The following is a 12,441-nucleotide window of genomic DNA, read 5'->3' on the forward strand; positions in this document are numbered from 1 at the left end:
ATTTAAGAATTTTGTAAGAAAAACATAAAATATGTAATATTCGTCTATTGTGCATATTTAGCCAACCTGCTTCTTTTAATTTATAAGAAATATGTTGCCGTCTTCTTATACCAAATATAAGTCTTAAGCAAGAGTTTTGAAGTTTTTGAATTCTACCTGAGTCGGAGTTATCGAGACATGGTCCATAAATTGTGTCGCAAAAATTTAACGGTGACAGTACTAAAGCATCACAGAGCAGTTTTTTGATACTTGAGCTTAAAAAATGTCTTTGACGATATATTGTTTTTAAGGCAGAATATCCATTTTTTAGTTTAAGGGTAACATGTTCTTTGAATCTAAGTTTATAGTCCATTACTAGTCCAAGATTTTTTGCAGAGTTTTTAAAACTTATTATATTGTTATTAAGGTGTACATTTAAATTATTTAAAATATTAGTTCGATGATTGTCACTACAAAAAAGAATAGCTGCTGATTTAGTGGGGTTAATCTTTAGAAGTAATTTTTGAGTTTCTATATTTAAGGTATTTAAATCCTCATTTATATATTGATTAGCTTGGACAACATTAGTGTGATGAAATGAATAAAATAGCTGGGTGTCATCTGCATAGCAATGGTGCTTACAGTGTAAAATTTTTTTAGTAATTTGTGAAGTATAAAGAGTATAAAACAAAGGACCAAGAATGCTACCTTGGGGTACCCCAGAGGTAACATCCAGTGCATTTGATTTATTGTTATTAAGCACTACTCTTTGTTTTCGATTAAACAAGAAAGAAGACACCAATGCCAACGCAGACTCAGCAAAACCCATATATTCTAATATAGCCAGTAGTATTCTGTGATTTACCATGTCAAAGGCTTTAGAAAAATCTAAGAGAATCAACACCGTAGCTTTATTTTTATCAAGTTTCTTAAAAATATCATCAGTCACTTTAGATAAAGCGGTTGCACAACTATACCCCTTACGAAACCCAGACTGGTATTTAGGAATTAAATTATTTACATTTCAATATTGAACTATTTGATATTCCATAACTTTTTCTAATATTTTTAATAGTATAGGAAGTACAGATATTGAGCGAACATCATTAAATTCAACAGGATTTTTTATTTTGGGCAAAGGAATAACATTGGCTTCTTTCCATTGATCGGGAAAGCAGTTTTGTTCTAAACATACGTTTATAATATGAGTGAGTGGTTTAATTATGGCAGGACAACAAAGCAAAATCAGGGTAATGTTTAATTGATCAACGCCAAATGCTTTAGATTTAATAGATTTTAAGTAATTTATTATTATATCTTGTGTCACCAAATTAAATTTAAATTCAGCCAAATAATTTAACCTATGTTTTTTAAAATACCCAACAAATTCTTCGTCAGGGTTATTATTGTTTTTGTTAATATTAGAAAAAAAAATATTAAGTTTATCTACATCTTGCATAAGAGGAGGAAGTTGTATATTTGATTTATTAGAAATATTTAGTTTATTAAGTTCTTGCCATGTTTCTTTGTTATACCCATCGCAGGAATTTGGATGCCGACGACTCACGAACATCCTCGGAATCAATCATTGAATAAAAATGCAATTGGGAAAACTTAATGAAAATAGAGTTTTTCCTCATGAAAACGGTACGGATTTATAGGCTATGACCTTATATGGTTAACAAACTTAGTTTCAGCTCTCAAAACCGGGTATTTCTAGGTGAAAACAGCGGGACAAAAGCTGGCCACATGTGTACAAGAAAACCGGTTTTTCAGGAAAACCGCGGGAAACTGGATCATGATTTATATTTCCACTTGCCACACCGGGCATGCCCCTTCATTTAACAGGACTTCCCAAGGTAGGTAAACCTTGAAACTTGCAAAATAGAACATGTAAACAATGCAACAGCATGAAAGGAAAATTTCATGAAAATAACGGGAAAACTGGAAGCATAGTGATGAAAACCCTATCAGTTTTAGGCATTTGTGGTTCTTTATTATCCTAAGAATAACCAGGGCTGAAAACAATAAGGCCAGAGACTACAACATAGTCAAAGGAGAACTAGGCATAACCTATAAGAAATCAAACCTTTCCATCAGGCTAGAAACCTCTTTAAGTTGGTTTCTTTATGTATGTTTACAATTGTAAACCCCTCATGACTCACAGGTAAAGCTTAAAATGTATCTTTTTGTTATGTAAATTATAAATTTAGAGGTTAAAGGAGCAAAATTATCTAAGTTCCATAAAAGACTGCCTGGGTTCCTTATTACTATAAAATAAAGACAAAATCTTGTTACAGCAGAAAAGTGACTATATGTAAAATATGATATAGCTAAACTAGTAGAAAAGTTAAATCTCGATAAAAAAGCTCTTTTGCATTTTTTTCATAAAGTAAATAGTTTACGAGGCAAACTTTTAAATGCGTTTGTCTAAATTGCCGCTGAAGCATGGAGCTCTCCACCCCCAGTTTTTTAAATTTAACTTAAAAAAAAATATTCTCTAATGCTCTAAATAAATTATTGAACTTTGTAGTAAATTATTAACTTTAGAGAAAGAGATCTACTATCTGCACTATACACAGACATCACGAATTCAAAATTTGTCCCAGATCCCCATAGTCACCGTCAACTTTGGGACACCCTGTACACTCAACTTACTTAAGACAGGCGGATCAGCCACAATGTTCTGCCAATGAGTTCCTTCTGGAAAAGTCGAAGTGACCTCTTTCCTTACGTTTAATCTGCCCAAAGTATCTACGGCCCATATGCCAGCCGCATTTACAGAGATCTGTTTCAGTTGAACACCCGCCGGAGGTTCCACACAAATCCACCTGAATTTGCGCACAATCATAATACATCCTAAACAAAATTATTTAATTCGTTACCTTTCACCTTGCAACAGATCTACTTTAATCCCCACTCTGAAGTATGCGCACCCCTTTTTACCCGTCGCCCATACCTGATTGAAGGGTCCACAACTTAAACTGCTTAACGGTTGGTCGGTCGTAACGTGTTCCCAAATATGACCCTAAAATCCCAATGGTTTGCAAAAATAATTTATTCGGAAAGTAGGTTTATACCAGAGGATTTTCCCTGGAAGTTCCAACCCTAAACATGGCTTGGCCACCCGAGGCCAAAGCCCAAACGGAAATCCTCGTATCTGGATCGTCACTAACTGGTTCTAATGATACGTCTAATAGTTTTGTATGGCCTAATTCTTGCCAGGGACCTGTGGTCGCTATGGCACATCTTCTGTACCAACTAAAGGTGAAGAAAAAAACTTATTTTATGTTAATCTAGTCTATATAACAAGCTAAAGCCCAATAACAGTATAAAAAACTTATACTATAATCTAAATAAAAAAATAATACACAAATAAAAGATAATACCGACCGCCGTGTGGTAGCGACCGTGGTCTTTTTATATAAGTTAGTTAATTATAAAATCGACTGTAGCTCATTGTTAAATCAAACTTAATTTGTTGTTCCCAGATTAAACTATAGAAACTCTCGAACATTTGAGTGTAATAGAGCAATAAATAACATTTTTAGAAGGTCGCCGATTTATTTTTACCAGGAAAATAAAACGTACAGTTCTGCCAAGATGATCCTCTAAGTAGAAGAAATGACAAGCGATGTAATATTTCTGAACAACCTGTTATTTAAAATTTTATGTAGTATAATCTGACAGGAACTGTTACTTCTAGGTTCTAGGCAACAGAGCTTAAATAGATTTAAAAGTTAAGTTTAAGGATAACCTTGGGTATGATAAATGCTTTTCGTTTTAAAATGCAAAAATGTTAAGAATTTTCTCTGGATGTATCGGAGACCAGATTACTGCCGCATATTCTAATTGTGATCTAATAAATGACAATTTATTGTCTAAGTATTACTCTGAGGTCTATAAAGTTTGTCAGCCAGTCTAAGTAATACTGTCAATGTGATAGTCATATTGTTGTTTGTTTTTGCTATATAAGTCATTACTTGACATTTTTTAATATTCAGATCCAGCCGATTCTTTATAAACATTTGATAGAGTGTCTGATGCCAAGAAGTACCCTACATAATCTTAACTTTCAATCTAAATCTAAACCAGATAACCAAGTTTCACGTTCCTTCCCACCAAAGTGTAAAATTTAAAGGCTGTTTGGCATATAGAGATGTTTCTTAATACCAATTATTTATTGATTATTATTGATTATAATCGGCCTCGGTTTAAAAACCTTTACTCTACAACAAATGATTGTTTGATTGATTGATTGATCGATTTGTTTTGTTTAATTTCGAATACACTGCCCTGTTTGAAAATGTTCACCTTTCATGTACTGGTTTATACTTCATCTTATTATTGCATAATAAACGACTAATATAATATAATAACTGTAATAAAAATAAATAAATGATTTAATTACCGTCTTCTCCTAACCAAATCGGTAAACTGCTTATTAGCATGATAAGTGGCGGGAAAATCGACCGCATACTGCCACCCCTCTTTGTCCACCCCACCCGGCACGTGGAAATCGACCATCCAATCGGACACCCACTGCCATCTGGACGACAAAAGTTTCACTTGATCCTTGAGCCGCTTCTGTTTGCCGGAAGCGTCGCTCCACATGTGTCTGTCCGTGGGCAAACCGGAAGCGGTGTATCCGGTTACCGGGTTCCATCTTTGGTTTTCATATACGCGATAGTCCTGGGAGTCTGTCATCGGGTGGACATTGCTGGTATCCAGAGTGCCGAGGAAACCGCCTCCCCAACCCCCCGTATATACCCAAGCAGTGTGGTCATAACCTGAAAAAAATTTCGGTGATTTTAACTTCAAAAAAAGCTGCTATCTTATTAATTGTAAGTGTTTATTTCTAACAGGCAATATTCTCCAATAACAGGAAATTTTATTAAGACAAAGGATAGTTTAATCCATAGATCATTAAATAAATACACATTTGAAAGAATCACAAATAAATTTAAAGTAATTGGAAATAATTACCCGAGATACATAAGTACCCGATAAGCAGGGCGCAGTCTAGCTAAGACAGCTACTCTACTGAACCCTACTCAACGGTCATAAAATTAAGCTACAATATAAAGATTAAGTCTATTAAATTTATTAAATACCCAAAGAAAGAACAATATATATAAAATTTAAATAAATATTAAATAGCTAAAAATAAAATTTTAAAAAATGCCAAAAATAAAATAAATAATTAAAGGCCTAAATTACGGGTTGAAGGTTAAATGTAAAAGATATTTATTAAACTTTGATTTAAATGACTTCTGATCTAAAGTTGACAATTCAGTTGGTAGGTTATTGTAGAGTTTAATGGCCTTGTATGTAAAAGAACGTTGAAACATGAACGTTGAAGTCAAATGACGAGGAAGTGTCATCCTCTCAGGAAATCGGATCACTCTTGTGTGAACGTTTGAACGAGGAACACATTTTATTCCGTGAATTTGAGGAAATAAAATTCTGAATGTATAAATTGGAGGGGTTTAATAAAACTTTAAATCCTCAACCAGTTAAGCTCTTTAAATGTGTGTGAAATGTGATATTTTCGGATTTTCGGTGTGATATTTTCGTATTTTCGGAATCCAAATATTAGCCGTGAGCAAGTATTTTGAACTTTCTGAATACGATTTTTATCTGCAATGTTTAAGCAAGAACCATAAATAAAATTACAGTAGTTAAAGTTGGACAAGACCAGAGACTCACAAAGCATTTTCCTCAAATGGAAACTAAAAACCTGACGACTATTAGATAAAATTTTCACCGATAAAAATGACTTCTGAATTAACAATTTAACATATTCGCGAAACCTCAACTTGGATACTGCAAGACAATGCCTAAATTTTTTGCACGATCCATCTTGGGAAGAGAAACATCATTTAATAAGATATTTAAATTATTTCTAAGAAAATCTGTATTAGGTCATAACATTTGATTTAAGAGGGTAAAGTTTTAGATTAAGGAAAGAAGAAAGCTGGTTAAGTAAATTCAGGTCATGGTTTATTAAAGAAGATGCATGCAAATAATCCTGATTATTGACGTGAAGATAAACCCGGGTATCATCGGCAAAAGCTCTCAGTTTACAGTACTTTAATGATTTAAGTATATCTGAGGTGTAGATTATGAATAATAATGGTCCCAGGATTGACCCTTGAGGTACGCCTGATAAAATTCTAGCTTATTCGGAAGAAGAATTATTTGAAAATATTTTTTGAAATCTGTTATGAAGATATGATTTAATCAACATTACCGGACCATCCAGAAGTCCATAAAATTTCAGTTTCGCGAATAAAAGTTCTTCGCTTTCGACAACTTTTTATCGATTGACGTTATCATGTCATTAGTAACTCCAATTAGGGCAACATCAGTACTCAAATCCTTTCTAAAGCCACACTGAGTCTCCGAGATAATTTTATTCACACCGCAGTACTCAATCAACTGATTATACTGAACCCTTTCGAAAACCTTTGACAAAGCCGGTAATATACTAATTATTCTTAGATCACCATAGTTAGTTGGATTTTTTACTTTCAAGTAGATTTTTTCTTTTCAAGAAGTAGCTTACCTATTGATAATTTCCACTGATCAGGAAAATAATTTTGTTCTATACAACAATTGACTATGTGTGTAATGTAAACATCCAAGAAGGGACTGCAATATTTAAGTAATTTGGCACTAATTCAATCTACCCCCGAAGCATTTGTTTTTATACCATTTAGTATTTTATTAATTTGAATCTTAAAAGTTGGAAAATGAGGCAATCTCTACCCAGAAAAAAACAATCCCTAAAGATGAAAATCGCCGTTTACAACAGATTGTGAAACAGGTGATGAGGTTCAAATATCTTGAAGTAAAAAACGAGCAACAAGAATCTAAAGGAAGAAGTAAGAGCTGATACATCAAAAGCCGCTCTATTATCGGGGTACCTACGAGATATCAGAAGAAGAAACATGAGTATAGAAAGCAATGTTAAAATCTATAGAAAGTAAGTAAGGCCAGTGATGACGTACGTAGTAGAACCAAGAGCAGAAAATAGAATAACCAAATGTATGCCAGGAACAACAGAAATTCAGCAAATTTAAAAATGAAGATCTACAATTGTGAGACACCAGAATTGCAGGACTGTTTTCGCGAAGAATCCCGATAAACCTATTCTCTTATATCATTTAACTTTCCGTGCCAATTTTTCTCATTTGTATTTTTAAGTTCTTAAAAAAATTAGTAAGTAACGTAAAACGGGGCTACTTTGACTTTCAGGGTTACTTTGACATATTTTGGGCTTTATCACTTGTTTTAAAGCAAAATGTAAGGTTAATATTTTTGAAATGTGATTTTTTAAAGTTCTCTTGCGCAGTATAAACATAAATAGAATCGAGAACGAAACTGTTGTGGTACTTGAAGACAATCTTGCATCTCACTTTTCACCGGAAGTCCTTAGGGTTGCCAAAGAGAGCCACATTTATTTTGCGGCGTTTCCACATAACTCTACACATCTTGTACAGCCTCTGGATGTTGGGGTTTTTGGTCCAGTAAAGAAGAAGTGGCGAAAAGTGTTGGACGCATGGAAACAGGAAACAAGGCGCAAAGGAGCTATCCCTAAAGAGCAATTTCCATTACTTTTGACCAGATTGTAGGATGCTATCAGTCTAACCATAAAAACCAACCTTCAAAGTGCGTTTAGACCGACTGGAATTTTTCCATTTAACCCCGAAGTAGTTATAAACAAACTGCCATCAGAACCAAATGATTCTGGCAGAGCTTTAGATGCAAGTTTATTGGAGTTTTTAAAGGAATCCAGAGGATGTATCGAAGATCGAATTAGCCAAAGAAAAGGCAAAAAGCTCACCTCAAAACCGGCAACGCAGATTTCATTAGATTGTCGATTAATTCAGTCTGAAATTCTTAAAACTCCTGAACGCCCACCATATATAAACATGTGAGAGATGAGTCTCCGATGATGATATCCCACTTGCGAAATTTGCCTCGATATGCAGCAAATGTGCCTATTGAGGCAAATATGCAACAAATGTGAAAGTGATCTGGACAAATCCCAGTTTGGTTTTCAAAACGCTCTTGGTACCCGGGAAGCAATGTTTGCCTTAAATATAGTTCTTCAAAAGTGGCGCGATCAACGTAAAGACATTTTTGTATGCTTCTAAAGCTAGACTATGAGAAAGCATGCGACAGGGTACAACACGAAAAAGTTATAGATATTCTATTTCCGTAATATAAAGGCATGTTAATTTATTTATATATTAAGAGGTACTGGAATTGGTGACAAATATATACGCATTATTAAAAACCTGTATTGGCGACAAAAGGCGTGAGTCAAAATAGTTTTCGTCATTTAACAAATTTTACTCTTTCTCTTGTCTTATAATAAAGAATGCTGCAATTTATGCTAATTACAATAATTTATATTATATTTTTTTTTATTTTGTTAAAATTGTGTGATCACTGGGAACGTGGAATACTAAGCATATTTATCCGGTAAAAAATTATGTCTAGATAGTGCGCTCAACCCAAAACAGTCAAAGTTTATTCTAGTGTATTCAATGTTCTAAGTTTTCGTACTAAATTTTTTAATTATCGCGTTATTGTTAGTCTTTAATAAACATCCCTCATATTTGACACAATCCTTTACATAAAGAAACCGTGAGTCATGTTTGAGGTTATTTTACATTTAACGTAAAGATTTATTCCCGTAAATCAACCAATTTAAAATACTAAGATTGTAATATCTCTTACCTATCCCCCAAGTAACGCCTGCATTACAAGACTCGACTCTTCTCAAATGACCACCCATTTGCCTCCAGTATAGTTCCAGGGGATCCACTATTATCGTAGGGCTTTTTATTATCAGTTTAAATGGTTGCATTTTGCCCCATAGATGAAGAATACTCGCAGAATGAGGAGCTATCCGATGCCTAAAACATACGAATTTTTAGGCATAAGTAAAGTTTCATGTCGAGTGACATTACCTAAAACTGGTAAACTTTTTATCGTTTACAATAAGGCAAAAAGCATCCTCGGTACTTTCAATTTGCAACTTAAACTCTTGTCCTCTCACAAAGGGGATCTGACCCTCTTTTTCCTCCTTATCCCACTTTCCGTCGGTCATAGAGTTTCTTACTACTACCTCCTCTGAAAACCTCGGGTTTATATGTAGGCAAACATTTTCGAGCTCCGTAAAAGCTTTATGCCTACTTTTATAAGACACGGGGACTTCTAAGTTAAATCCCAGACGTTCGGCTTCATCACCAACGCATCTAATAATTACAACAACATATTACACTATTTTAATAAATGAGAAACATTAACGAACCCTGTGAGTGTTAAAATCGTTCCAGGAATGCACCCGACATGCAGATTAACTTTGATAGGACACTCTTTACCGCTAAGATCAAACTTTTGAACGTAAAAATCGTCCTCTCGAAGCTGATTGCTTTCAAGCTGAGTGGGATCCCAGACAAATATGTCTCCCAAGTTGGTCACGGCCCATATACTTTCGTCACTTGGTTTACCTGAATTACACAAGTTATAGACAGAAAATGCAGTATTTTCTTTTAATCAAGATAAATTAGATACTCATTTTCACCTTGAGCGTCTCGAAGTTTTCCACACGTAGTTGTCAAATGTGTTTGCCATTCCTCAAGCAAGGTGTCGCTAGAAAATTGCAAACAAACTATCGGAATACGGTTTCTGGGAGTATGTATGGATAATCTGGGATTTCCTGGTTCGCTGCTCAACTGAACGCACGTAATGTCGCTCAAAGTAAAAGAATGCTAAAAATCCCTCCTAAATATTTTCATAATAACGCAGCCTATTCATTTACCATATCAGTTGCCCCATCTGGATTCAGTATAGTTAAAGTTCCGGTGGTCTGAATCCATTCTAACTCTAAAATGCAATCAACGAATGCGGAAGACCTTAAATTGACTCTGGCTTCGCCTTTGTGTACCCACGAAGTGGTATCGACCGCGGGAGGGTATAAACTGAATTTCTCTTTATTGGGCAGACGGGATTTCAGGTCGAATAGAATTTTGTTTCGCCAAGGCTGCTCGAAGTCTTCTTGCATGGCACCGCAGTTGGAATCGGCGAACCAATTTGGCGGTTGGTTTGAATCTATTAAGCAGGTTCCGGCTTCAACCTAAAGAGGATTAAAATTTAAGACACATTTGTCTGATGACAAAGCACTGACAAGCACTAATTGCAAAGAAAAGCTAAATAAATTATATTTACAAAAATATTCTTCTACTTTATTTTAACAGAGAAAGCGAGGAAGAACATTTTTATATATAATAGATTCAAATTTAAAAATTTAAATGTTTTATTTGCCCATATATAATATTATAAAATAAAGTTATAAACCTAATTAAAATTTTGCCAAAAAGGATTAATTCTCGATTGTAAAAACCGTGAATCTATTAGTACAGATGAAATAACCCTAAAAAATTATTAATTTATTTAAAATAAATCAAACGGAAACAAATAATAATAATAAAGAAAATTAATCCAGAACGGGAGAGCGGCAGTGGATAAACGAACCAAGGAAGGTATCGCTTAATATATAAGACCCCCAAAAAAAAGCAAAATGCCGATGTCTACAAGGGGTGACGACAGTTTTCAATTAATAGCAAATAAGATTTTTTTTTGATTTTTTAGATTTTTACCCTAATTTGTACGTTCCGTTTAAGTTTAAAAGGGGTTTTCAGGCGTAAATAGGCTGCTTTAATTTTGTTTTTTACATAGGGTTCAAAAGAGAGAGAATTGTCAAATATGATTCCTAGATTCTTGTGCCTCTGGAACAATTGGAACTGGAGTGAAATATGAATATTTATACGATTTTCAAAATTTTTCCTTAAATTATTATTCGAACACATCAAAAGAATTTTAGATTTTTCAGCATTTAATTTTAGGTTGTGATTTTTTTCGTAGTTTTCTAGATTCATTAAATCAAACTGAAACTTATGTTAAAATGAATTATTATGATTATCTTCAATAGAAACAGGAATATACAGTTGAGTCGTCAGCATACTGCTGGATTGTGGAATGTTTAACAGCTTCATACATGTCTGCCACATAAAGTAAAAAAAGTATGGATGATAGTATAGTACCTTGAGGTACGCCTTGATTTGAATGCAGAAACTCTGAACATTGTTTTTCTAACTGTTGGACTGTCATAACATAACTTTCACGATTATATAGATATTATTTAAAGAAGTTCTTTAAATATACATATATAATAAATATGTAGATAGATATTAAAATTATTATATCAAAAAAAAAATTAGTTATGGAGAAAAGGAGATTACCAATACCCTTGTTTTTTAATTCTATAATTTTAATCAATAATCATTGATGGAATTTTTTTGGTAACATCTTTAGTTTAGCTCCTCTAATTGGGCAAAACGTCTATAGACTTTGACTCTGAACCAGAGTAAGAAAATTTTATGCTCGAAACATATAGGACATAACAACTCATTTTCATAAATATTTGTAATTGGGGAGACACCCTGTACGTTTAATTTTCCTCATATAAAACTTTATTTTTAAAGAATTCATAACTTTTTAAAGAATTGGTCCAAGGATAAACCCTTGGTGTACACCTAAAGTAATTTCACGAAAATGTGAAAATTCCATGCTATCGGTCTGTTTTCTTTTTTTAAGGTATGAATTGAAAAAACATGAATGAATGAAGTGATCGAATCCATAATACTCTAGATTTCCACACAAAAAGTCGTTATCCAAGGCTCAAACGCTTTGGAAAAGTTCAGCAGTACCAAGGATGATATATTACCCCTGTCAATAGAAGCTATTATAATATCTGTTATATTAGCATAATGTTCTTAACCATCAGCAATTTGGATTCCGGACGAAACTGGTTACATCTGATGCTATTTTCAATTTTTTGGAGAGTCTGTACATGGGGTTGAACGCTGGAGAGAGTGCGGCGGTGGTGTTCTGTGACTTATCTAAGGCGTTTGACTGTGTGAGTCACAGAATACTGCTGCAGAAGCTAGAAACCTATGGATTCAGAGGAGTTGCTCTCGACTGGTTTCCTTCTTACCTATCTGGAAGAACACAAAGGGTATTCTTTGACAATGATATGTCATCCGTCTGGATATGGATGCTGGTGTACCCCAGGGTTCTGTTCTTGGACCAATATTGTTCCTGCTATATGTCAATGCAGAAGAACTTTGCAAAATGAAACAATCCAAGTCCTTCTGAAACATGCAAATTTTTGGGCCTGATGATTGATAAGCAATTAAAATTTGAAAATCATATCTCCTCTTTAATAGGGAAGTTATCATCCAACTGTTATGCTATTAGAGTAATAACACATTCTCTGGGACTTGATGTGGCCAAAATTGCCTACCATGCTCTTATTGAGTCTCATCTGAAATACGGTATTGTGGGGTGTGTGCTCTCAGTATTTGTTCAGCTCTCTATTTATTT

The 12,441-nt window shown here is 34.0% G+C and overlaps 1 protein-coding gene across 2 annotated transcripts in view; it reads right to left on the reverse strand.

Annotated features, from left to right (window-relative positions):
• Positions 1-12,441, reverse strand: part of LOC126745529 (tectonin beta-propeller repeat-containing protein) — a 35,831-nt gene that overhangs the window by 5,536 nt on the left and 17,854 nt on the right. For both annotated transcript variants that reach the window (XM_050453407.1, XM_050453406.1), the window contains exons 9-17: positions 9,818-10,132; positions 9,581-9,767; positions 9,308-9,506; positions 8,964-9,251; positions 8,731-8,909; positions 4,391-4,769; positions 3,060-3,240; positions 2,865-3,007; positions 2,638-2,810 (exon numbers count right to left, since the gene is read on the reverse strand). In XM_050453407.1, coding sequence (XP_050309364.1) covers positions 2,638-2,810; positions 2,865-3,007; positions 3,060-3,240; positions 4,391-4,769; positions 8,731-8,909; positions 8,964-9,251; positions 9,308-9,506; positions 9,581-9,767; positions 9,818-10,132 — 2,044 coding nt within the window. The remainder of the gene's footprint in view (positions 1-2,637; positions 2,811-2,864; positions 3,008-3,059; positions 3,241-4,390; positions 4,770-8,730; positions 8,910-8,963; positions 9,252-9,307; positions 9,507-9,580; positions 9,768-9,817; positions 10,133-12,441) is intronic.

The sequence above is a fragment of the Anthonomus grandis genome, chromosome 16 (assembly GCF_022605725.1).
Source record: "Anthonomus grandis grandis chromosome 16, icAntGran1.3, whole genome shotgun sequence".
Taxonomy (NCBI): domain Eukaryota; kingdom Metazoa; phylum Arthropoda; class Insecta; order Coleoptera; family Curculionidae; genus Anthonomus; species Anthonomus grandis.